The 27816-nt window shown below is 35.3% G+C and overlaps 1 protein-coding gene across 1 annotated transcript in view; it reads left to right on the forward strand.

Moving 5' to 3' along the window:
• Positions 1–27816, forward strand: part of LOC135215288 (uncharacterized) — a 374690-nt gene that overhangs the window by 241517 nt on the left and 105357 nt on the right. Inside the window, exons 13-14 of the mRNA XM_064249832.1 lie at positions 5303–5463; positions 19250–19419. Of these exons, the coding sequence (XP_064105902.1) occupies positions 5303–5463; positions 19250–19419 (331 nt within the window). The remainder of the gene's footprint in view (positions 1–5302; positions 5464–19249; positions 19420–27816) is intronic.

Here is a 27816-nt window from a genome sequence, read left to right on the forward strand (position 1 = left end):
TCCAAATAAAATCCAGGTGGTCAAGAGACTCATAAAGAAAATTTACATAAATCAACATATTCCGACAAAGAAAATAAATAAGGTGAACATTGTGAGTATTCTAATTGATGCAATAGGAAAAAGAATGCCTAAAGCATGCAAACTGTGTTAGGTGTGGTATAGCAAAGTTAATCCACAAAACCTGATCAGAAAATGTCCTGCATGCAACATTCCAACGCATCCTCAATGTGCTGAAGTAATGCAAGATATGAGAAGGGATACCAGAATATTTTGCTCAACATGTCTATCATGGATAGACAATGTTATTAAATCAAGACTGAATGTACAAATAGATGAGGATGAAGAAGAGGAGGAAGAGGAAGAAGAAGAGGAAAACGGAAGAGAAGTAAACAAAACTGAAATGACAGAAAAAAAATAAGGAAAACAAAGAACAAGATAAAAGTATGGATGCAGAGATATTCATTGACACTACATATGAGGCAATCAAGCAGCATACAGACGAAGAAATAAATTATGACATGACAACACAAAAGAAAATCCCGAAGAGGCTCTACCCAGATCTGCACACTGATGGGAAATAGGAAAAAATAGACAAGAAAGACAAAGTCGTCAACCTTTTGAAAAGAGGGAATTGCAGATTCGGAGAAAGATGTTACTACAAACATCCCAAGGTATGCCACAACTATGAGATCTATGGTTAATGTGCATACCTAGATGGCTATGAGGATGATTGCAGAGATCTACATCCAAAAATATGCAAAAACCTAAAAGAAGGAAAAAGATGTAAGTTTGACAAAAAATGTAAATATATGCACCCTGTAGCCATGAATCAAAATCAATTGAATTATCAATCAAATAATAAAATCCAAAATAAGAAAGAAACAAATAAAGAGAGGAACAAAGAATATGAGGTGAAGGAAAAAAGCAAGCCATCACCTTGATATGGTGTGTCAGCAAAGAATTTCCAAGCATCAGCTCCAAGATACAGCTCAAGAGATAAATACTGTATTTATGATGCAAGAGGATATTGCAGATACAGAGAAAATTGCAGATTCAGACACAAAATGAATAATTATGATGAAGGAAGATAAAATATTATGGAAAAGTTGGATTTTTTAATGTCAGAATGTCTGGAAATGAAGAAAAGAACAACATACCAGAACAGGAAAGAGACATGGGAAAATCCTTATTATTACCCATATTAAATGAAGGAGAAAACACGTAAACCATCATAGTGATGAATGCGCAGTGTTTAGTTATGAGTAACTCAAAAAGAAAAATAGAGTACTTAGAAGAACTAACCCAAATTGAAAAGAAAATAGATATAATGAATATAAGTGAAACCTGGTATTCCCAAGAGACTGGGAATGACGATCAAATAAAAGGGTTCCAAACTTATAGATCAGATGGAAAAAACAGGAATCAAGGGGGAACCGCAATATATGGGAAAGACAAAAAACAAGGAAAAATATATGAGAAATATAGTAACTCAGAATGTGAACTAATAGCGGTAGAATTTGAATCTGAAAAATTAATGAACATAGTAATATATAGACCTCCTAATACTAAAGAGTTTGACATAATAATAGAAAAATTGGATGATATATGTAGAAATCACAAGGACTGGACTATTCTCCTATCTGGAGACTTTAACTTTCCTTTCATAGGCTGGAAAGAACGAATAGGAGATTGTATATGTATTTATACATATAAAAAAGAGAGTAATAGTAGTGCAGAAGATAAGAGGCAGTTCGAAAAGCTATTAGATATGCTACTAGAATACAACATTCAACAAATAAATCACCTGCCAACAAGAAAGGAAAATACTTTAGACTTAGTATTTGTGAACGAGGTGAATTATGTTAAAGAAATAAAAGTTTATAATGCGAGTATTTCAGACCATAATGTCATAGAATTAACAGTCCATTCCAAAGCAAGTGAAAACAGAGATAAGCAAGAAATGAAAAAGTGGGAAGGATATGGAAAATACAACTTCTTCAGTAAAGATATAAAATGGTAAGAAATAAATGAAGAATTAGACAAAGATTGGGATAACATTTTCGTAAGTGATGATATCCTGGTAAATAGGGAGATATTATATAAAATATTAGAGAAAATAGTGGATAAATATATACCGAAGAAGAAAAGTAAACATCAGTCATGCATACCAAGAGACAGAAGGATCTTGTTCCAGAAAATCAGAAAGTGGAAAAAAGGTCTTGCAAAAGAAAAAAATGCATGGAAAGTGATAGAACTAAAAAATAAGTTAGAAAATGCAGAACAAATGATTATACTATCAAAAGAAAATGAAAAATGGGACTTGGAAGAAAGCACCCTAGTAGATATCAAGCAAAACCCCAAACTATTATACTCGTATGCAAAGAAGATGAATAAAAGAAGAATAGAAATAGGCCCTCTAAGAATTGAAGGGAGATTAACGAATGAAAAAAAGGAAATATGCAACATCTTGGCAGAACGATATAAGAGAGAATTCACCCCTAAAATTGATAATGAAGATGATGATATAGAAGTAAGGGACAAAAATAGAGAATATTTAGCAGACATAGATATTAATGAAATTGATATTGTGCAGGCTATTAATGAAATTAAAAATGGATCAGGAGTTGGATCAGATGGTGTCCCTGCCATTTTGTTAAAGAAAGTAGTTCATTTTATCACAAAGTCGCTTGCAATATTATTAAGGCAAAGAGTAGATAAAAGCAAGATTTATGATGAGCATAAATTAGCATAGTGAGCATAAATTAGCATATATTACCCCTACTTTCAAAAGTGGATCAAGACTAGAGGCAAGTAATTATAGGCTTGTGAGTCTAACATCACATATTATGAAGTGTATGAAAGGGTAATGAAGAAAAATATTATGAAAGATTTAATGAAAAATAATTTGTATAATATAGGTCAGCATGGTTTTTTACCCAGAAAAAGTACACAAACCCAACTGTTAGTCTACTGTGAGAACATATATAAAAAAATAATAAACGGAAAAGAAACAGATGTGGTTTATCTTTGCAGAAGCTTTTGACAAGGTAGACCATAAAATATTAGTGAAGAAAATGAAAAAACATATTATAGTGGACAGAGTAGGAAGATGGATAAAAGAATTTTTACACAACAAAAAACCGTTATTTCAAACGATGAGAAATCAGATGAAGCTAAGGTAATATCCGTTGTGCCACAAGGTACGGTGTTAGCTACATTGCTGTTTGTTATTATGATTGCAGACATAGACTGTAATGTTAAGGACTTGGTAGTAAGTAGTTTTGCTGATGACACAAGGATAAGTAGAGAAATTACTTGTGATGAAAATAGGAACGCACTACAAAGAGACCTTAACAGTATATGATTGGGCAGAGGTAAATAGGATGGTATTTAACTCTGATAAATTTGAATCAATAAATTATGGAGATAAAGAAGGAAAGCTATATTCATATAGGGGACCTAATAACGAGACAATCACCAATAAGGAAGCAGTTAAAGATCTTGGTGTGATGTTAAATAGGAACATGTTATGCAATGATCAAATAGTAATTCTTTTGGCAAAATGCAAAGCAAATATGGGAATGTTGTTATGGCACTTCAAAACAAGAAAAGCCGAACACATGATTATACTTTATAAAACGTATGTATGTAGTCCACTTGAATGTCGCAATATGATATGGTACCCACACTACCAAAATGATATTGCACAAATAGTGTGTGTACAAAGGTCCTTTACAGATAGAATAGAAGAAGTTAAAGATCTTGACTACTGGGAAAGACTACAATTTTTAAAATTATATAGTCCAGAAAGGAGAAGAGAACGCTACATGATAATACAGGCATGGAAACAGAATGAATTGGAAAAACATCATGGAGCTAAAAATATCAGAAAGAGCAAGCAGAGGTAGATTAATAGTGCCCAAAACTATACCAGGAAACTAAGGAAAGCACACCGGACATTAATCCACTACGCACCAGCATCGACAATGCATCGTCTATTCAGTGCGTTGCCAGCTCATCTGAGGAATATATCAGGAGTGAGTGTAGATGTGTTTAAGAATAAGCTCGACAGATATCTAAGCTGCATCCCAGACCATCCAAGATTGGAATATGCAAAATATACCGGAAGATTCATTAATAATTCTCTGGTAGACATTAGGGGTGCTTCACGCTGTGGGACCTGTGGCAACCCGAACAAGCTATAAGGTCTCTCTCTCTCTCTCTCTCTCTCTCTCTCTCTCTTCTCTCTCTCTCTCTCTCTCTCTCTCTCTCTCTCTCTCTCTCTCTGTTATTGGCTGTACATATATATTTCTCATGGTAAAATATTTAAGATGACTGAAATTATATTTAATAATATAATTTCAAAGGTATATTTGATGTAGGATGGTACTTAAAGGATACACTTTGCATTTGAACTTTCAAGATAGGCAGTTATAAGCATTTTTAGAGGGGGATCTAACAATTAGGAGGGGGGCTGGGTGTTGTCTGCTACGCATCCCCCTCGAATACAGGATCCACTGTATGTGTTAGGTATTGAGAAAGGTGAAGAAGAGAAGTGATGTTGTGTGGAAAGGGAGTCCTCTTTCATAAAAGGGAGTCCTCTTTCATAAAAGTGGCAGGCAACTTTTCTTCTTGGGTAGTTTCTGTTTTCTTGCTCTACATAGTGCATTTTTCTTTTTCTTGTTTTTTTCTCGCTAAAAACTTGTCCAATGATATTTGTTTTAAAATGTTCCATAATTGACAGATTGTATTGCCATTTAGGAGGTTTATAACAGTTTGTTAGAGCTTTGTCAGGTTAATATTTTTCAAGGAAACTTTGCACTTCTGCCCAATGTGCACACATTTCTTCTATTAACCTGTAATGGACAGAGTGATCCTCAGGAGTAGTAATAACTGGTTTGGGGTGGTGGATGGATTGATCCTGTAGATAAACAATATTATGTGCCATCGATATGGAAAGAATTGGGCGGGAAAGGGGTGCCAATACTTTTATAGCCCATAAATTCACTAGTGGCAATTTTACACTAGCTAAAATTACGAATCTGGGTATATATAATATGTCTCTGTCTCACTTGACATCTTTTTGTAAATTTGCCAATCCCTTTGACTTGCCTTTGGACACAGTTAGAAAGTTATTTTTGAATTGTTCTTAGAGCCAAAGTTATGAAATGTAGAGAAATGTTTGACTATATATAGTAGCAGGTAAAATTTTTTGAATTACTGTATCCTATTTTTAATTGAGAAATATTAGCATGAGGTGAAATTTTCAATATAAAGTTGTGTTTCATTGTGTACTGCACAGCTATTCAGGGAAGGAGTGTCGTCAGTACTACCTTCTCCTGCGGAAGATGTTCAAGAATAAGATTCAGTCAGGCGGAGATGAGCAGAAAGAGATGTCTTGCACTTTTCCCTACTGGGATAGGATGATGGAACTCAAGACCATATCACATTTTGATTATGAAGGTAGGTAATGGGTATTGTTTAGGGAATTGTTATGTAGGCAGTCCTCAATTATCGGCAATCTGGTTTTAGGGTGCTTGTCTAGCGACGACAGTAACTGTACGCCAATCTCCAGTTAATAGCGGCGCTGATAACCTGGGATTGGCAGTTTTATCGCCCATTTTTATCACACCGTGGGGAACTGACCCTCTGCTGATAATCAGGGACTGCCTATTAACCCTTCTGGCCTGAAGTTAATGCTTTGACACTGTAGCCATAAGAGTCATAAAATACTGAATATCTAATAAAAAAAATATTGTATAAACAAAATAAAATGTTTTTGTTTTTGAGGCATTATTTTCTATAATTAGTTTTGTATAGTTATATATCAAATATAGATTAATATGAACTCTATAAAAGGTAGTTCAGTAATACCTCCAGTTACATTGTTTTAAGCTAAGGTCTTTTGGATGTTGTGGACAGGAACAAATGATAAATTGCCATAAAAAACAGACATTAATGGTACATTATTTGGAATAAATCTTACCTATTGTTCAGGTTAGCCTATAACTTCGCACAATTAGGGGCAGTTGAGATTCAGAATAAATGAATATCCATTAGCTAACCTGCTAAGACTGTTCCTATAATCAGCTGTTTCCCACCAGGTGGTGTTGGAATGTTTACATTCTTGTCAGAATTCTTCATGCCATGTCATTATGCAGATGGTGTGAATTGGCATTAGTAGTACTAATTTTAATGATTTTTGGCTAATTTTCTCCTGTATGGTATTGTGCATGTTTTCTATTATGGTATATTGTGCTTGTTCTCTATTTTTGGCATTATGTCATTAGTCTGTATAGGAAGGGGCTTTGCAGGAAGACCATGTAGCCTATGTTAGCGTAGCTGTTGAGGCACGAGTGTGGTTTTCTTGATGTGAAGATAATGAATAATCTGTTGGGAGGATGAAATTTTTGTGAAGTATCAGAAGATGTTAGAGGTCGATAGTCTTTTCCTTTTGTCCTCCAGTGTTGCTTCTCCTCCATTAGCCTACCTGGTAGTCTAAGTTAATTCAGGTAGTTTACAGTTTAGTTGGTCAAGCTGCACAACACCTTTTGCCCAGCCCAAAATCCCTCCGCCAAGGTAAGTAGATCTGTGACACGGCCCTGTCAATGACCTTGCGATCCAATGTTCTACCTCAGTCTTTCCCAGTTTGTCAGGATGTCAACGTCCACGTCATCCACTTCGCATCCTGCGCACGTGCAGTTTGCCACTGCCAATATGGGGACGATATTCGATCTGGCAATTTTATGTAATGATGAAAGGTCTTTGCAGGTGTTTTTAGCCCCTAAACGCCTATTGGATGTCTTATATGTCGACTAAAATTGTCTGTCGGGTGCTTAATTGATGTACGATACGTCAACTACAAAAAGTTCTTTTAGATATTCGCGGAAAAATAGTTATAGGCCTAGTTTGCAAAAAATTTGAAATTACACGCCTTGAGGGATGCTGGGAGTTCACCGATCAAGCTGTTGTTTTGTTTACAAGCGTTACCCAGGCGCGCATGCGCAAATTTCTTTCTTCTCGTACTAAAAAGCATCGGCAACACATCTCAGAAATTTTTTCGTCACTTTGTCGTAATTTTTGCACAGTTTTATATTAGCCATTACATGGAGTTTTATATATGAAAATGTGTGCAATTTCATGTAGAATACATCAAAAACAACCCATGGTTGTAGCTTTTACCAGTTTTGAAATATTTTCATATAAATCATGTAAAGTGCAAAAATTTCAACCTTTGGTCTACTTTGACTCGACCAAAATGGTCGAAAAACGCAATTGTAAGGTAAAACTCTTACATTCTAGTAATATTCAATCATTTACCTTCCTTTTGCAACAAAATGGAAAACTCTAGCACAATATTTTGATTTATGGTGAATTTTTGAAAAACACTTTTACCTTACGTCCGCTCGCGGTAACTGCCGTAAATCTCAGAAATTCTTTCGTCAGTTTGTCGTAATGTTTGCACCATTTTATATTGGCCATTACATAAAGTTTTATATATGGAAATGTGCGCAATTTCATGTAGAATAAAAAAAAATAACTCATGGTTGTAGCTTTCATCAGTTTTGAAATATTTTCATGTAAATCACGATAAATAGAAAAAACCCAACCTTTGGTCAACTTTAACTTAACCGAAATGGTCGAAAACTGGAATTGTAAGCTAAAACTCTTATAGTCTAGTAATATTCAATCAATTACCTTCATTTTTTGACAAATCCCTGATTAACGTCCAACAAAAGACATCCCCCAAGGACACGGGTTTACGAAATCCCATGCCATGACTGTGACCAATCTTACATCGGATTTACAAGAAAATCACTTCCCCAGAGATTAATACAACACAAACAGTCAGTTAGGTATGGACAACAGAACTCAGCTATTTTTAACCATATTAATGAACATAACCATAGAATAAACTGGAATTTGTCACGTATAATTTATAGCAGCAACTGCCGGTACAAGAGTCAAATGATGGAATTGGCCTTAATAAAAGAAGCAGGTAATGAACATCTCATAAGGAGCATGGGATTCAGATGTGATTGACAAGATTTTCATTCAACCAGCACTTTAGTAGATTAAAGGAAGATTATCAGGGGGGGGCGACCTAAATTGGCATACCTGTGGATAATCTCTTGGTATAAATACCACCTTTTCTTTAAACTTTTCTCATTCATATACCTGAAGAGGGAGACAGCAGTCTCTGAAATATTGTACTTTTCTCTCTATATTTTAGTGTTTTTATGGGCTCCTTTTATTAGTCAAAGGCATCTCTACCTGCTCATGCTGTAGAGTTACGGTCTCTTTAAGCCAAGGTGGACCAAAAAACCAAATATCAGAAAGAACAAGTCTTTCAGCAGCTATCCCTCTAGAGATGAGATCAGCAGGGTTTTCCTTACCTGGGCAATGATGCCAACAACTAGGCAAGGTTAATGCCTGAATTTCAGTAACTGTTAGGAACGAAAGTCTTCCTTTGACTAGGGTCACCTTTTATCTAAGATAAAGTAACAGTCGAATCTGTCCAACAATAATAGGACACATCCTCTGTAAGACATAGTGCAGATTTAACAAATACTAATAAACATGCACAAATTAATGCACCTAACAACTCTAAATGAGGCAATGAAACTTTCTTGATAGGAGCTACCTTACCTTTACTCAAAACAAGAGACAGAAATAGATCATTTCCCAATGGAACTCCTATACACACACAGGCCCCAAAGCCCCTTCCAGATGCATCCCCAATGAAATGACATTCTAAACCCTTTATGCCCTTCCATTGTAGGCTGGGAAAATAACTTCACTGAATCTTCATAGGGTATAGTTCCTTAAAACCCTTTAACCAATTTTGAAATTTCAAATGCAATTCTTTAGGCAATACTTCATCCCAGTTAAGCCCAAGTCTCCATATATCCTGAAAAAGAATTTTAGCAAGCATAACAAATGGACTAATTAAGCCAAGAGGGTCACAGCATCTGTCTATGACACTTAAAACATTCCTCTTAGTAGATATCACTTAAAATCGAGGTTCAGTAACAAATTCATTTAATGTAAGATAATCTTCTTCAGAAAGCCATTGCATACCCAGATTTTTCACAGATTCATCTCCCCAAGATAGTTCAAATATCTCGTGGAATTTCTCCCTTAAACCTTTACTATCTGAATTCCACTTAGACAATGGCATACCAGCTTCAGCCATAATTTTGCTTGCCACGTTGAACTTGACACATGCTTCATCATCACTGTCAGCACCTGACAACCAATCATCTACATACAAGTTGTATTATGTAATTCATTAACAACTTCAGAATGGGGATAATTTTTCAATGCTCGGTGGTAACATTTAATAGAAATGGGCTGCTCTTATTACCAAAGGGAACACGAATAAATCTCATAATACGTAAGTACCAGCACAATTCCATAAGAATCTATGTACATCTTAGTAATATCAGCAGTTAAGGCTACCTTCCATCTCCTAAATCTTAGCAATACTCCAACAAGGTCAGGATTCTGAGAAGGTCCACATTCAAGACAGTCATTTAAGGAAATACCATTATAACCCATGCCGAGGCATCTGACACAGGCCCAAACATAGTAGAATTGCTATTCTCAAGCACAACAGGTTGGTGAAGTAAATAGTATACAGGATAAGGTGTAACCACTTCAGAGGGAGGAACATCCTTCAATAATACAATCTCCCTCATACCTTTTAAAAACCTCATCATATTTTCTCTTTAGATCAGGAATTTTATCAAGTTTGATATTCAAATTATTTAACTTTCTCCTGGCCAGTTTTTCATTATTTTGCTGCCTTTGTTTAGCAACATCAGATTTCCAAGGTAAAGCTACCTCATACCTATCATCATTAAATTTTATAGTTTCAGAAAATTTACTCATTACATTAATTAATGAACTATCATTAGAAACAGCCTCCTTAGTACAAATACCCACAGATTCTAAATCCCAAAAGTTATACAAAGCAGATTCAGATACATTATTGATACACAAAAGTTGGGAATTTACATTTTCTTTATCAAAAGATTCATTAAAAGAACCAGATAAAATCCATCCAAATAAAGACTCTTGGGCAACTAAGTTTTCATACTGTACATATTTATTAGGTAACATGAACTTCCAATAAGCATCTAACCCTACTAAAATATTAACATTAACAAGACGGCTATTCATGTAATCATCTGCCAACTGTAGAGAAGAAAAATGCTTTATTTTTACAGCAGGGACACTTTGGCAGAACAAAGGTGCAAAAATATCAGGTATTTCAGATGCAAATAAGGAATGACTCCCCCCTTTAATATCAATCAAATTTAAATCATACACGTTACATTGATTACTTTTAGAGGCTTTACCACCTCCAAATGATGAATCTGATATACATTCATTAGTAACCCATCTAGGTTGGACTCTTTCCACAAATTTACCAGAAACATAAGATGAGTCTGATCCAGTGTCAAAAAGTACAATAGCTTGGCACACCCCCTCTTAATCCAAACCTTGACCTTTGGAGTCTGAATACACTACATGTTTGAGACAAGATATTATTCTGGTTAGATTCACAATGAGTTACACCACAATGAGTGACATTTTCAGTAGGAGTAGTAACAGAGGAACCACTTCTGCCTACAGCTGGACCATCAGGACTACTACTTTCATTTGCATTAAATTTAGTGCCAGTACAACACAAAACATTCTTGCATCTTTTAGAAACAAGTCATTTCTTCCTCCCTGCACTATGATTGCAATTTTTACAAAATTTTTACATTGATTTTCTTCACTGCATCGGTTATCTTCTTTGCTCCTGCACCTCGGTAAGAATGAACTTTTCTCTTACTTCTATTTTTTACCACAAAATTTAGCCTGTTTCCTCGTCTGTTTACGAGAGCTCAGCAAATCTGTTTGTTGTGTTGATTCCTTTTTGGGGGAGAAATGTGTTTTCTCTTTGCTATCACTCTTCTACCAGCAGCTCTCTTGAATTCATCATTTTTATCCTTATAAGCTTCTTTTTTTGTACCTTGTCTAGTGCTTGTCTCTGATTCATTTCTGGTTCTGGTCTTCAGCAATTGTTTTCTTATCTCCACTATACTCTCTCCATTTTCTACTATGTCACTGTTCAATTCCTGTTTCTCTCTTTTAAGGTTTGTCACTTCTCTTCTTAGGTCTATAATTTCCTTTTCCATCCTGTCTTCTTTTCTCTTGCCTTCTAGTTTGTCCTTTGTCAACTCCTTTAGTTCCTTTCCCAATTCTTCTTCCCTCCTCAGTTTAGCTATCTCTTGTTCTTGTTAACAGGAGAGAGAGAACACTGAGATTACCTAGCTTTGATGCGCATGCCTCTTTGCAGTCTACAACCAATTGTTTACATTGGATTTTGCACTTGTGTTCTTTAAATTTAACTTTTTTTTGTTTTCTTTTTTCTTAGTCATCTCTGTTTGTGTCTTGGTTTCAATATTTCTATCTGTGCTGTTAACCCTTAAACGCCGATTGGAGGTATTAAACGTCAACGGAAATTGTCTGTTGGGTGCCGAATTGATGTATGAAACGTCAATGTAAAAAAGTTTTTTAAAAATTTGCAGAAAAATAGTTATAGGCCTACTTGGCAAAAACTTTTGTATCACGCACCATGATGGATGCTGGGAGTTCACGGATCAAGCTGTTGTTTTGTTTACAATCGTTACCCAGGCGCGCAAGCGCAAATTTCTTTCTTCTCGCACTAAAAAGCATCAGCGACACATTTCGGAAATTATTTCGTCACTTTGACATAATTTTTGCACCATTTTATATTAGCCGTTATGTAGAGTTTTATATTTGAAAATGTGCGCAAATTTATGTAGAATAAAACAAAAAACAACCCATGGTTATAGCTTTTATCAGTTATGAAATATTTTCATATACTGTATATTTCGGCGTATAAGTCGACCCTTTAGCCCCAAAAAATCATGCCAAAATTAGGGGGTCGACTTATCTAGCGGTAACCAAAAGTGAATCTTTATTATTTTGGCATATCGGTACAGGAATCCAGGCTTCACAGTTGGCTAATAACAATGACAGCCTTGTTGAGTAACTGTATGTAAATACCAGTATTAAAAACATTTCACACTGTAATACAACAATAATAATACATTAGAACATCCATTACCTTAAATAAAATAAAAAAAAATCAAAGTAACTTGAAGAAACCCCAATCGCACAGCAAGTGTAAACATTGCGTAGCCATTTGTAGTACAGTAATTGAGAAGGATGTGTTCACTCTTGACAGTTTTGTATTTACCGGGGTATTGTTCAAAATCTTTAATGGTATGAAATCTTTATTTCTCACTTTAAATAAAATAAAAAAAATTGTATTTAATAGTAAATATGTATTTAAAATCCTTCAAAATGACCTTGAGTCATCGTCAATTGAATTAAACAATTCATCAAACAAATTATCATTCACGGTTTCATGATCATCATAAGGATCCCAGTTTGAATTTGGTGAATCAACTGCAGGTTCGTTTTCCCTCAAATGAGCCTGTTTATGCCATAGAAGAACCAATGATCAAGGAATATTGCAACACAATAATAGAATACCGGCACGTCATTTTAACCCTTTAACGCCGACTGGACGTATTTTACGTCGACATTTTTTGTCTCTCGGTTGCCGACTGGACGTATTTTACGTCGACGTACAAAAGTTTTTTAAAAATTCGCGGAAAAATACTTATAGGCCTACGCCGAAAACTTTTGAATCACGCGCCTTGGGGGATGCTGGGAGTTCACGGATCAAGGTGTTGTTTTGTTTACAATCGTTACGCAGGCGCGCAAGCGCGAATTTCTTTCTTGCCGCACTAAAAAGTATCTGTGACACATCTCGGAAATTATTTTGTCATTTTGACATAATTTTTGTACCATTGTAAATTAGCCGTTACATGAAGTATTATATATGAAAATGTGCGCATTTATATGTAGAATACAACAAAAAAATACTCATGATTGTAGCTTTTATCAGTTTTGAGATATTTTCATATAAATAATGATAAGTGCCAAAATTTCAACCTTCGGTCAACTTTGACTCTACCGAAATTATCGAAAAACACAATTGTAAGCTAACCCTCTTATATTTCAGTAATATTCAATCATTTACCTTCATTTTGCAACAAATTGGAAGTCTCTACCACAATATTTCAATTTATGGTGAATTTATGAAAAAACGTTTTCCTTACATCCGTGCGGTAACTTCCGAAAAAAATCATACGTGCAATTGTGGTAATGTTTGCACCATTTTAAATTAACCGTTATATAAAGTTTTATATATGGAAATGTGCGCAATTTCATGCACAATGCAACTAAAAACAACCCATGGTTGTAGCTTTTATCAGTTTTGAAGTATTTTCATATAAAAAATGATAAGTGACACATTTTCAACCTTCTGTCAACTTTGACTCTACCGAAATGGTTGAAAAACGCAATTGTAAGCTAAAACGCTTATATTCTAGTAATATTCAATCATTTACCTTAATTTTGCAACTAATTGGAATTCTCTAGCACAATATTTCGATTTATGGTGAATTTATGAAAAAACTTTTTCCTTACGTCTGCGCGGTAACTCTTCCAAAAAAAATCATACATGCGATTGTGGTAATGTTTGCACCATTTTAAAATTAGCCGTTATATAAAGTTTTTTATATGGAAATGTGTGCAATTTCATGCACAATACAACTAAAAACAACCCATGGTTGTAGCTTTTATCAGTTTTGAGATATTTTCATATAAATAACGATAATTGCCAAAATTTCAACCTTCGGTCAAATTTGACTCTACCGAAATGGTCGAAAAATGCAAATGTAAGCTAAAACGCTTATATTCTAGTAATATTCAAGCATTTACCTTCATTTTGCAACAAATTGGAAGTCTCTAGCACAATATTTCGATTTATGGTGAATTTATGAAAAAAAATAACATTTTCTTTACGTCCGCGCTGGTAACTTCTGAAAAAAAGCATACGTGCAATTGTGGTAATGTTTGCACCATTTTAAATTAGCCGTTACATAAAGTTTGTTTTATATATTGAAAATGTGCGCAATTTCATGTAGAATACAACAAAAAATAATTGAAGGTTGTAGCTTTTCTCATTTTTGAAATATTTGCATATAAATCACGATAAATAGAAAAAAAAACCACGTTCGGTCAACTTTGACTCTACCGAAATGGTCGAAAAATGCAACTGTAAGCTAAAACTCTACAGTAGTAATATTCAGTCATTTATCTTCATCTTGAAACAAATTCGAAGTCTCTAGCAAAATATTTAGATTTATGGTGAATTTAAAAAAAATCTTTCCTTCCCTCCGCGCGCGGATTCTCCGCCACAAATCTCTGAAATACGTACGTCCCATTCTCGGAATTATTGCTCCATTTCATATTAGGCATTTCATAGAGTTTTATATATGAAAATGTGCGCAATTTCATGTAGAATAAAACGAAAAATATTTGAAGGTTGTAGCTTTTCTTATTTCCGAAATAATTGCATATAAAAAATATATATATAAAAAAATTTGACATTCGGTCAACTTTAACTCGTCAGATATGGTCGAAAACTGCAATTGTAAGCTAATACTCTTACAGTATAGTAATATTCAATCATTTGTCTTCATTTTGAAAAGAAATTGGAAGGTCTGCTAGACAATATTTAGACTTTTATGTGAATTTTTTGAAAAAAATATTTGTTTACGTCCGCGCGTTACGAATTCATGCATTATTTTGTGTATAATATTTATCTGTGTTGCTTTTATCGTTTTACAATGTGTTATATACCAAAATATTGCAATTTAGTGTACATTACAACAAAAATAAAGTAACTTGTTACCTTTAACCGTTTTGCGCACAGCGCGATTTGAATACAATTATATATGAAATTTTGTTTTTGCGCTATCATATATCGCATTATTTATATATGATAATGATAATTTTTTTCATTTCTGATGGTTGCATACTAAAGTTCAGGCAATGACAAAAAAAGGAGCCAAAAGTGAACTCTTAATCTTGGAGACTAAGCGCGCTGTGATTTTTTGAAAAAAAAAAAAATTTTCCGCTTCCGCGCTCACTCCGAAACCCCTCCGGCACACGGGAGACAAATTTTTATTTACCGCTCCGGCGTAAGAGGGTTAAATTATCCATTACATAAGTTTTATATATGAAAATGTGCACAATTTCATGTAGAATACAACTAAAATTAATTGAAGATTGTAGCTTTTCTCATTTTTGAAATATTTGCATATAAATCACGATAAATAGAAAAAAACCCACGTTCGTTCAACTTTGACTCTACCGAAATGGTCGAAAAACACAATTGTAAGCTAAAACTCTTACAGTTTAGTAATATTCAGTCATTTATCTTCATCTTGAAACAAATTCGAAGTCTCTAGCACAATATTTAGAATTATGGTGAATTTAAAAAAAACTTTCCTTCCCTCCGCGCGCAGATTCTCCGCCGCATATCTCCGAAATGCGTATGTCGCATTCTCAGAATAATTGCTCCATTTCATATTAGGCATTTCATAGAGTTTTATATATGAAAATTTGTGCAATTTCATGTAGAATAAAACAAAAAATATTTGAATGTTGTAGCGTTTTTAATTTCCGAAATAATTGCATATAAATAAAAATATAAAAAAATTCGACATTCAGTCAACTTTAACTCGTCAGATATGGTCGAAAACTGCAATTGTAAGCTAATACTCTTACATTATAGTAATATTCACTCATTTGTCTTCATTTTGAAACAAATTGGAAGTCTCTAGGACAATATTTAGATTTATGGTGAATTTTTTTGAAAAAATATTTGTTTAACGTCCGTCAGCGGTTTACGAATTCATGCATTATTTTGTGTTAATATTTTCTCTGTGTTGCTTTTATTGTTTTACAATGTGTTATATACCAAAATGATCGCAATTTAGTGTACATTACAACGAAAAAAAATTAACTTGTTACCTTTAACCGTTTTGCGCATAGCGCAATTTGAATACAATTTTATATGAAATTTTGTTTTTGCACTATCATATATCGCATTATTTATATATGATAATGATAATTTTTTTATTTCTGATGGTTGCATACTAAACTTCAGGCAATGAAAAAAAAAGGAGCCAAAAATGAACTCTTAATCTCGAAAACAAAGCGCGCTGTGATTTAAAAAAAAAAAAAAATTTTTCCGCTTCCGCGCTCACTCTGAGACTCCCTCGGCACACGGAAGACGATTTTTAATATACCCCTTCGGCGTTTATGGGTTAACAATCCAATCAAAACACTAACTTGAGTGGCAGTTTGTACATACATATATACGTAGGTTCTTATGGAGCGTTAGTTTAGCGCTTTGTTTGTTTACATTACACTCGAGTAACTTATCTTTCGTTTCGTCATTTCTAATCATATTTGCCGGTATTCATGTTTTATATATTACACAGATTTGTTAATATACCGAGTATATTACCTGTATTTCTTATGGTAAGTAGAGCAACATATGTACTGTAATAACATTCAGGTTATTTTATATGATACGTTTTACCCTGCTGCTTATATTAAGCATATGGTTGGCCTCACATATGTACCGTAAACTTAAGGGTATGTTATATGATACGTTTTACCCTGCTGCTTATTTTGAGCGTACGGTTGGCCTCACATTTTATAGGTCCACTAATATACCCGAAATGGTCGAAAAACTCAATTGTAAGCTAAAAACTCATATATTCTAGTAATATTCAATCATTTACATTCATTTTACAACAAATTGGAAGTTTCTGGCACAATATTTTGATTTATGGTGAATTTATGAAAAAAAACCTTTTCCTTACTTCGTCCGATTATCGTAATGTTTGCACAGTTTTATATTAGCCATTACATAAAGTTTTATATATGAAAATGTGCGCAGTTTCATGAAGGATACAACAAAAAACAACCCATGGTTGCAGATTTTATTAGTTTTGAAAAATGTTCATATAAATAACGATTAGTTCCAAAATTTCAACCTTCGGTCAACTTTGACTCTACCGAAATGGTCGAAAACCGCAATTGTAAGCTAAAACTCTTACATTCTAGTAATATTAAGTAATTTACTTTCATTTTTCAACAAATTGGAAGTCTCTAGCACAATATTTCGATTTATGGTGAATTTTTGAAAATACTTTTTCCTACGTCCGTGCGGTAACTGCCGAAAAAATCAGAATTTTTTTTGTCCGATTGTCGTAATGTTTGCACCAATTTATATAAACAGTTACATAAAGTTTAATATATGAAAATGTGCGCAATTTCATGTAGAAAACAATTAAAAACAACCTATGGTTTTAGCTTTTATCAGTTTTGAAATATTTTCATATAAATAACGATAAGTGCCAAAATTTCAACCTTTGATCAACTTTGACGCGACCAAAATGGTCAGAAAACGCAATTGTAAGCTAAAAGTATTACATTTTATTAATAATTAATCATTTACCTTCATTTTGCAACAAATTGGAAGTCTCTAGCACAATATTTCGATTTATGGTGACTTTTATGAAAAAACTTTTTCCTTAAGTCCGCGCGGTAACTCTTCCGAAAAAATCAGAAATTTTTTCAACCGATTGTCGTAATGTTTGCACCGTTTTATATTAGCTGTTACATAAAGTTTTATATATGAAAATGTGTGCAATTTCATGTAGAATAAATTTAAAAACAACCCATGGTTGTAGCTTTTATCAGTTTTGAAATATTTTCATATAGATAACGATAAGTGCCAAAATTTCAACCTTCGGTCAACTTTGACTCGACCGAAATGGTAAAAAAACGCAATTGTAAGCTAAAACTATTACATTCTAGTAATATTCAATCATTGAACTTTATTTTGCAACATATTGGAAGTCTCTAGCACAATATTTCGATTTATGGTGTATTTATGAAAAAAACTTTTTCTTTACGTTCGCGCAGTAACTCCTCCGGAAAAAATCAGAAATTTGTTCAACTGATTGTCGTAATGTTTGAACCTTTTTTTATTAGCCGTTGCATAAAGTTTTATATATGAAAATGTGCGCTATTTCATAATGAATACAACAAAAAACAACCCATGGTTGTAGCTTTTATCAGTTTTGAAATATTTTCATATAAATAATGATAAATAGAAAAAATTTAACTTTCGGTCAACTTTAACGCGACTGAAATGGTCGAAAACTGCAATTGTAAGTTACAACACTTACGGCCTAGTAATATTCAATTAATTACCTTCATTTTGCAACAATCGGGAAGTCTCTAGCACAATATTTCGATTTATGGTGAATTTGTGAAACTTTATTTTACGTCGGTGCGTTACGAATTCATGCATCATATTGTTATAATATTTTCTCTGTGTTGCTTTGATCGTTTTACAATTTGTTATGTACCAAAATCATCGCAATTTAGTGTACAATACAAAGAAAAAATAATTAACCTTTTAGCTTTAACAGTTTTGCTCACAGCGCGATGTGTATTGCAATTATATATGAAATTTTTTTCGCGGTCATATATTCCAATATTTATATATGATAATGATATTTTTTTCATTTCTGATGGTTGCATACTAAACTTCAGGCAGTGACAAAAAAAGGAGCCGAAAATGAACTCTTAATCTTGAAAATTAAGCAAAAATTGTCAATCACAAGGCAGAGTGATAGTGGGTGGTCATGAAAAATTCTGATGAACTTAGACATTCCAGTGCCATCTGGTGAGAAACATAATTTCAAAGACACTCCTAATGAGTTAGCCAAGTGAATTTTTTTTAATGCTGATTGCATGTAATGGCATGAAGATATAAGGCAACTTTAACAGTTGGTTAATTATCCAAATAATGAATTTTTTCATGACTAATATCTTTTTCTCTTAATTGTGGTGATTTGACTTCTACCAGCAGTGGTTGGATTATTATGCTTCACAGCATGAGGGTCAAAGTTTATAGCTATTCTTTTTAATACATATCATAAACTATTTTGACTTAAATTTGGAAATCTTTCATTTTTTCCTTGATGTAGGTTTTTTTAGTTGGTTGTTTAAGAGGATCATTTGCTTTCTGTAGATCATGCTCAAATTTATTACTGCTACATTTCCAAAGGATACCTTTCACTTAATACTGTTTTGCTTTTTTGATAAAAATAATAAAGAAACCTATATTTATTGCTTTGAAATTAATCTCCATGTTTTGTATCTTGAATCTTTATTGATGTTTGTCATGTCTTATGAAAGATTGTAATCTTTTTTTTCTTAGTTGATAGTGAACTATGCTTGAAGATACTTGAAGCAGCATCATCAAAGATAGAGGGAGTTGACGATGATGATGAAGCTACAATGCAGCTAAATCTGGAGAGGAATATAACTCAGCTGAAGATCTATCTGATGAGTGGAAATTTGGTTCGTCCACCACCTCCTGTGAAGAGTGTATGTACTTTTTTAAATTCTTGTTTAGGAATAGTTTTACTGAAGAAAAGGAAAAGGAATATGCATACCATCCCCAGCTTACAATGAAGTTCCTCACAGATGACCAGATTTTAATGATATGACAGATGGGCCAAAGAACATGCATTACTAAGTGGATATATATTTAGTATTAAGGTTAGGAGAGTAACAGATAAGACTGAAATATATAATTGCTACAGCGTTGAGTTATGAAATGCATACTAATGCATCTCAGCTGTTCCCAAGCTTGGACAAATGGGAAGGGGTGACATCATTAGAGGTTGCATAAATGATTATCACCACTACCCTTATCATCCTCATTAAATTTTGTAACAGGCTTTCCCTTTATGAAGTTAAACATGAAAATATGATGTGTTCTCTCCACTCTCTTTTGTCTTATGTACTTATCCCAGTCTGGTCAGTCTTATTGTACTATGCTATATTTCCAGGATTTTCTAACCTCCCTGATTATTTCTACTGCCAGTTCCTTGTGTGCTATTTCCCTTTCCATTTCCCATCATAGTCAAGCATTCTTAATCTTTGAGATCTCTGGTTACTTTTATAGCTTCAAGTATTTTTTGTCAATCCTCTTACAATATATCATACATTTTCTATGCAAGTACAGTACCCATTCTGCTGTGTAGAGCTGGGCAGACTTTCACATGTGTTGTTAATCATATTTTCTAGGTGAAACTTACCCTTCATTATCCCAATGCAGTAAAAAAAAAAAAAAAACCATATTCCCAACCCTCAACCCCTACAAATAGCTAAAATCCGCGAATACATAGAACCCCTCTAAAAAAAGGTTATAATTGCTGCCTATTTTGATAGTTCAAACACAAGAAAAACCCTCTTAAACTGCTTATAACTGAATATTATAACAGTTTTATCACAAAAAGTGCAGTTAGTCAGAAAAATTATATGAAAATGAAAATATTGTAATTTGTGAATATTTCTTAATGAAAAATACTGTGAATAGCCAAATTTCCCATGAATAATTGGTAGATATGGTCCAAAGAGAAATCTGCGAATAGGTAAGTCCACAAATCTCGAGAAAACGAATATGGGGGTTTTACTGTAGTGCTTGGTCAGGTCCCATCCTCATGTCTTGTACCTTAGGCATTCTGAGCACTCAAGTAACTGACATAGAATCCCCCTTTAGCCTTCATCTTGAGGGGTTTTATCCCCAAAGGAAATTAGAGCATATCAGAAGGACAGCTCTAACTTTTGGCAGGCAAGAACCACACCACCCAGCCCCAATTGTGTGAATCCAATCAGCATGGTTCGGCTAGGCACGCTCGTCTTGCTGGGCTCGCTCACCCATCCTGCCCCTGATTGCATTCACATGATCTGTTTGGCTTGCCTTGCTCGCCACCCAGTCTCAGATCACGTTCGAATGATCAGCTCTGCTCACTCGGATTCGACTCAGCCCACTTGGATCAGACGAATCAAGTATTGACTCTGTTTGAGTAAGCTTTTTGCTCTTCTCAGGTATTGTGCTATGCCATGGCATAAGCGCCCTACTTCCCCTGTGCTGCTGGTTCTTCTAGCAGGGCAGGTAGGAGTGCTCTTTCTCCTTACCTGTTCTCTTAACCCTCGTGGTTTTTCCAGGAGGTGCGAGGCAGACAGAGAGAACTCTGATGAGTTTGCCTCTTTTTGGAGTTCGGATATAAGTATTTACATCTTGGTATTGCTCCTCGAATCGTCTTGTTGTACACCCGAGTAGCTGAGGAGTGTTTCTTGGGGTCTTGTCAAGGTTAACCTAGAGGTCATGGCAGACATCCCAAAAGGCTTATTTTTTTTCCTACACCCTAGCAACAGTTGAACATATTCGACTATACTGTGTATTGGTAGGTGGCATTGATATTCTTGACCCATATGCACTACAGCGGCAAACCACACATCTTCCCAACAGGCGAGTATGGGGGGTTTGACAATATTGCAACCATACCCAGCATGCTTAGGTAAGTCACCACAGAACTTCACCCTGGAAAACATAAGTTCGCACTTAGTTTCTTTATCTTTGTTGCCAAACCTAAAGGTATTTGGAATAAAGATTAGGGCCTTGAAGCTAGTGGCTTGACCCTGAGCTAAAAATGTTTTTGGGTTATTATGATTTGAATCCAAGCTCTTTTTGTCACCTGTCAATTTCTTTGTAAAGCTCCTTGAGGATGACATGACACAGTGACTACTCTATCAAAAAACAGGTTTTGACATAGGAAAAACGTATTTTTGGTAGTTGCTGTTGAGTCCTCAAAACCCTCTCACTTCCTTGATGAAAAGATATGGGTTTTGGTTATGGCATCATCCTACATTGACCAACAGAAAGGAGTGGCGTCTTGGTTGGATTTTGGTTGTATGTAAACAATATGACGGTGTGTATGCGCACAACCACTTCTTCCTCATGCTGTTTTGACGTAGTAGGAAAACTAGGTATTAGCGTTTGCTGAGGATAATAGAAAGTGCCCTATTATCCTGAGTCTATTTATCCTTTTTTATGTGTTATAATGTTTATCATTACGACACATACCCGGCCATAAGACCAGTTAAGAGAATTCTTTGACATTATTCTGGTCACCATGGAGCTCTGTATAGACCATGAAAAGGGTACTCCTTGAGTACTAAACAGTGACTACCAAAAATAGGTTTTTCCTATGTCAAAACCTGTTTTTTTCTCCTTTCCAACCTCAAGCTTTTCATGGGGCAAGACAGAGAAGCCAGCAAATACCAAGTGCTAACCTGGGACCTCCAACCAAGTCTGTCAAGATTATCTTCAAGACTACAAGCAAGAAGTGAGGAGTGCGTCCTTCGTGCACCTGTAGGAGCCAGGTTGGGCCTTTTTTGGAAGGAATGGAGTCTGAGAGGAGTGGCACTTTGAGTAGTAAACGTGTTGCAGTAAGGTTATGTCATTCCTTTCAAAGAAGGCCTACCTTTGGTCAGATCGCCAATAGTATTACCAGCCTACTCGGAGAAAACAGACAAGTTTGCAGCCCTCTCTCGGGAGGTAGAGCTACTTCTTCGCAAGGGAGCAGTAGAAGTAGTAGAAGGTCAAAACTCAGAAGGGTTTTACAACAAATTCTTCCTGGTCCCCAAATTATCAGGTGACTAGAGGCCAGTTTTGGATGTAAGCACCTTGAATAATTTCTTTCTCAAGACGAAATTCCACTTGGAGACCAATCAGTCAATCATGTCTGCCATCCACCAGGGGGACTGGATGGTGACCTTGGGACATGAAGGATGCCTACTTTCACATCCCTGTCCATCAGGATTCCTTTTTCAAGGAAAGGTTCTCCAATGCTGGGCGTTATGCTTTGGCATGTTGACAGCACTGCAGGTCTTTACTCGCATACTGGCTCTGCTGGCAAAGTGGCTTCATCTTTAGGGAATAAGCATCTCATTTTATTAGGATGAAAATTCTCCTTCTTACGGAGAAACTAGGTATTTTGATAAACATCAAGAAGTCTCAGATCATTCCCACTCAACAAATTCTTTATTTGGGGATGATTCTGAACTCTCGGAGTTTTTAGGCTTTTCTTTCCCACAAAAGAAAAAATTCTTGTCTCTTTTACATCAGACAGTTTCTGTCCCTTTGAGCAATGGATGAGCCTTCTGGGAACACTGGCCTCAAACAAAAAGTTTGTGAAGCAAGGAAGGCTTCACAAGAGGCCACGGTATTTCTTTCTAAAAGCGAATTGGAGCAAGAAAACTTCACAAGATTCATTTGTTTTCCCAATAACGTCAGAAATCAAACTAGACATTCAGTGGTGGTCATCAGAGGAAAGACTTCAAGAAGGGAAGTCTCTCCTCTTGTAGAGCCCAGACCTAGACTTGTATTCCTATGCCTCAAACCTGGGTCGGGAAGCTCATCTGGGGAACAGGGAGGTGTTGGGAATGTGGTTGGAAGAGTTCAAAAGTGCCTAATAAATGTGAAGGAGTTAAAGGCATTTTTTCTAGATTGAAGGAAAACAATAATGATCCACTCCAACAATTCGACAGCTCTGCCATATGTCAGGAAACAAGGGGGAACACATTCATTTTTCCTTTTTCAAGTGACTCAAGAACTTCTCCTTAAGACAGAAAGGAATCAGGTGTTATTGCTGATTCGCTTCAGCCAAGGAATGATGAATGTCCTAGTGGACGGCCTGAGTCACCAGAATCAGGTCCTTCTGACAGGGTGGACTTTGGATCAACTAGTGTGCGAGGACCTTTTGGAGAGTGTGGGGTCGACCTTCCGTATACCTTTTTGCGATTTCAAAATACGGTTTGAATGTTTACGCCTTCCCTCCCTTCAGGATGATCAGGGAGTTCATAATCAAGTTAACCTATCACTAGAATGTAACAATGACTCTAGTGGCCCCTTTTATCAAGGAAAGAGTGGTTCCCAGACTTGATGCAGCTATTAGTCGGCTTCCCCGGCTCCTACTTTGAAAACCATGTCTTCTCAGACAATATCCGCTCTGGCTCTGACAGGATATAGATTGTTGGGTACCTCGTTACATTAAAAGGATTTTTTAAAGAAGTTTTGAAGGCTATCGCCCATTGCAGACAATCTTCATCTAATAAATTATACCACTCTTAAGTGGTCTAGTACCTTCATAGAGTGGTGTAACCAACACAAGGTGTCCTCATCTGAAACAACTGTAAGTCAAATAACTGACTTCTTTCTTTACTTGAGGAAGTCCAGAAAGTTATTGACATCTATAATCAAGGGCTATAGAGTTATGCTTAGTTCAGTTTTCAAGCATAAAGGACTAGATATGGTATCAAATCAAGATTTAAGTGTCATTATTAAGTCTTTTGGTGTCGTGAAACAAGTTAGTTCTGATTTCATTTCTTGGAATTTAGATGTGGTATTTGAAATGGATTTCAGGGCAGTCTTTTGAACCTCTTTGTACTACTTATCTCAGGGACCTAATGAAGAAAACTATCTTCTTAGTGGCTTTGGGAACAGCAAAGTATGTTAGTGAAATCTGAGCTATAGATAATAGAGCTGAATTTTCATAGGGGGTCGCGACTTGTCTCACCTTCAGACTTAACATGTCATTTACTAAAGCTGTGCAAGCAACATTCTAGAAGTGTAGGTCAGTATTTGCTTCACACTACCTAAAGAATGTGGAAATTGTCTTCAAGAATTGTAGCACATCATGACCGATATCTGAGGCTGGCATGTTGATGGGAGAGGAAGCATAGGGAATCTGACTTCCCTTTGCTCATTTTCGCCTTGAATAAGGTATTGTGTTTGTTGGGAAGCCAGGAGGCACATTTGTGGCTAGAGTGCCCAACAGTCCCCTTTTAGGGGTTTGGTTGTGACAATTTCTTATGGTTATGGTGTAGTGCAGTGTTGTTTTTTATTCTTGCCTTTGGCCAGGGTAAGGACACCTTTTGTAGCTTTGTGAGCCACAGTTGTACTTCCTTGCTCTAAAGCCCCCTCTCATGTAGAGGTGACTCTGTGCTAGACAGCTATGTCCTATATGGGTCAAGTGGAGCACCGACCAGAGGCAGAGCCTATCTGCAGTGCTCACTTGCCAAGTAAGAAAACAACAAGCATATTGTTTTATGCTGGCAAACTTTTATTTCATTTTCATTACACTATACACAATGTATTGAGATAGAATTTGTGCATGATTCCCACCTCCTTTAAATGTGGAATCATCTATATAATTACTGGGTAAGTTTCATATACAAAAGTATTTTTTATAATAAAATAAGGTTTTGCATATACTTATCAAGTAATTATATGATCGGAGCCCACCTGCCTCCTTTCGCATGGACATTATAGCACAAAACAAACTGAAGCACTCTGCCAGGGTGTTCCCTCTATAAGCCCTGTGGTGGGTGGGGTATTTCAGTTACACCATAACCGAAACTAGTGCTACTGTAGATTTTCAGTTGGTAGGCTGCCATAGGTAAGAGGAAACTCTTAGCTATATAATTACTGGGTAAGTACAGGTAGTCCCCAGGTTACGACAGGGGATCCATTCTCGAGACGCGTTGTAAGCCAGAACATCGTCAAAAATCCTAAGAAAACCTTACTTTTAATGCTTTTGGTGCATTAAAATCCATGTAAACTGCATTCTTATTGCATTTTTCATATAAAAAAACCCTCATATATAGATTATTTTGCATTTTTGGAGTCATATTTCTTCTGCTAGATCAGCATTGTAGGCACCGTAACCCTGGAACATGTATCGTAAACCTGGAAATAATGTCTGATAAATATAATTGAAGAGTGTTATAACTTCGGAACGTCTTAAGCTGGGGACCGCCTGTATATATAAAACCTTATTTTATTATAAAATATAATTTCTGTAGTTTGAACACTAAATATGATCCTAATCATTCTCCCAAAGTATTTAACTAAATGAAATTTAAATTTTTTAAATGAAATTCAAATTGCTTTAATTTGATTTAAAATTTTGCTAAACATGTACATTACCCTTATAAAAAAGAAATAAATAGTTGGTCAAAATATAGGAGTTTGTGAAGGTCGCACTTGTACTATTTCTCTCTTCTTTCCCCTTCTGACCGATCTATTTTTAGGGACCCCATTCACGCTCAGACTCAGTCTTAAGACTTGTAGAAAAGTGGTGGAGCGTTGGATGTTAGTGCGTGAATGTGGGTGGTTTTAGTCGGTACAGACTGTTACACAGATAATTTTTAGCGACTTGTTTAAAATGAGTTATGAATAGCACATTCATTGTGAGACACCGTTGTATTATGGTTTAAATACATGTCCATATGTGAATGGATGGAGGTTACTTTGATGTAGACCTGTATTTATTATTTTGGTAATACTCAGTGTTGTCTTGGAAATTTCTTAATTCTGGCAGAAGTATGGGTTGGTAAGGTGCTTTGGACTGGCTTGTTTGCTTTATATAAATCACATGCTTATGTAATATAAAATCAAAATGTTTTTCAGACAGAAAGTGCTTTCTTGGATGATATTCTGCATCCAGGTAAAAGTGTTGCAACAAAAAAAAAAAAAGTCGCGGGAAAATTGTCACAGGAAAAAAGTCACATTAATCTTTCACAGTTAAAATTCACCCCAAGGGTGAATTTTAACTGTATATATCCATGTATACACCTTTGCAAATGTGTATTTAGTGCAAGCCCGTTGTGGATTACCATAAAAAAATAAACAAAGGACTGTAAATATCATAAAGATAATTAGCCCCAACAACTATTGTGAATTTGTCCCTGTGACCTTATTACCGGTCACCATAAATTAATGTGACTCTTTTTTTCTAAACAAAATTGTGACTTTTTCTATGAAATTTTTTCCTGTAACTTTATTACCAGTCACTGATATTCCCAAGCCTCTAAGGAGATATTGCCACACTGAACTTTAGGTCCTCAGAAGATCTCCGTCGCTAAATACCATTGTGTGGCGGTCGTTCTATCGGCACATATAGATTGCCTCATACAAATGTCTGATTTCTTGATATAAGGCGTTATTAATGCCAACAGTTCCCTAAATTTATTCTTGCCCATCCTCAAATAATTGTACCAATCACTTGGATGATATTTGAGTTCATTTATGAGGGATGGACGAGAAAACTTTTCTTTTAAGCAACCAGTCTTTTGTCTAGCATCTCTCTATTCTCAGCATGTTTCTTCAGTTTTACATAAATTACAGTGGGCCCCCCGTATTCGGGTTCTCCGGATTCACGGATATCTCTCTGGACCATATCTACCCATTATTCTTGGAAAATTCACCTATTTGTGGTATTTTTCTATGAGAAATATCCAGAAATTCCTGGTTTTTAAATTAATTTTATCATGAAATGAACTTTTTGTGATGAAAATATTTTTAAAAACCAGGATTAAAAATTTGTAGTCTGTATTTCTTAGAGTTTTACCTACCAAAATAGACCATTTTCATCGTCTTTATAGGGGTTCCAACTATATTTGCGGATTCTAAACATTCGCGGGGGTTGGGGGGATCTGGTACGCATCCCCTGCAAGTATGGGGGGACCGCTTTATGTATAGCATAATTTGCCATTGCTTCCAGTTCGCTGTTGGAGAGTAGTTCGGTCATCACTCTACCATGTCCAAGAAGCAAATGAGCAATTTACGCAGACCTGGTCGTAACATCAGTGGTCTTGTCATTTCTTTTAACACTCCTCCCCTTATGATGAGAGAGTTACAAGGAGTTACAAGGATTAAGATGTCTCAAAGACATCTGAGGAGACATTGTGTGCTCACTTATATCTTTGAGCAGGTTTTACTGTTCATTCACAGTGTCCTAATGATTTTGTCTAGCTTTCTTTTGAGGTTTTCCACACTGTTGCTGTTTACAACTTCTGGTGGCAGTTTATTCCATGTTTCAAATATCTTGTATATGTAAAGAATTTCCCACAATGGGATGTGTTGTATCT

Source organism: Macrobrachium nipponense, chromosome 5 (genome assembly GCF_015104395.2).
Source record: "Macrobrachium nipponense isolate FS-2020 chromosome 5, ASM1510439v2, whole genome shotgun sequence".
Taxonomy (NCBI): Eukaryota; Metazoa; Arthropoda; class Malacostraca; order Decapoda; family Palaemonidae; genus Macrobrachium; species Macrobrachium nipponense.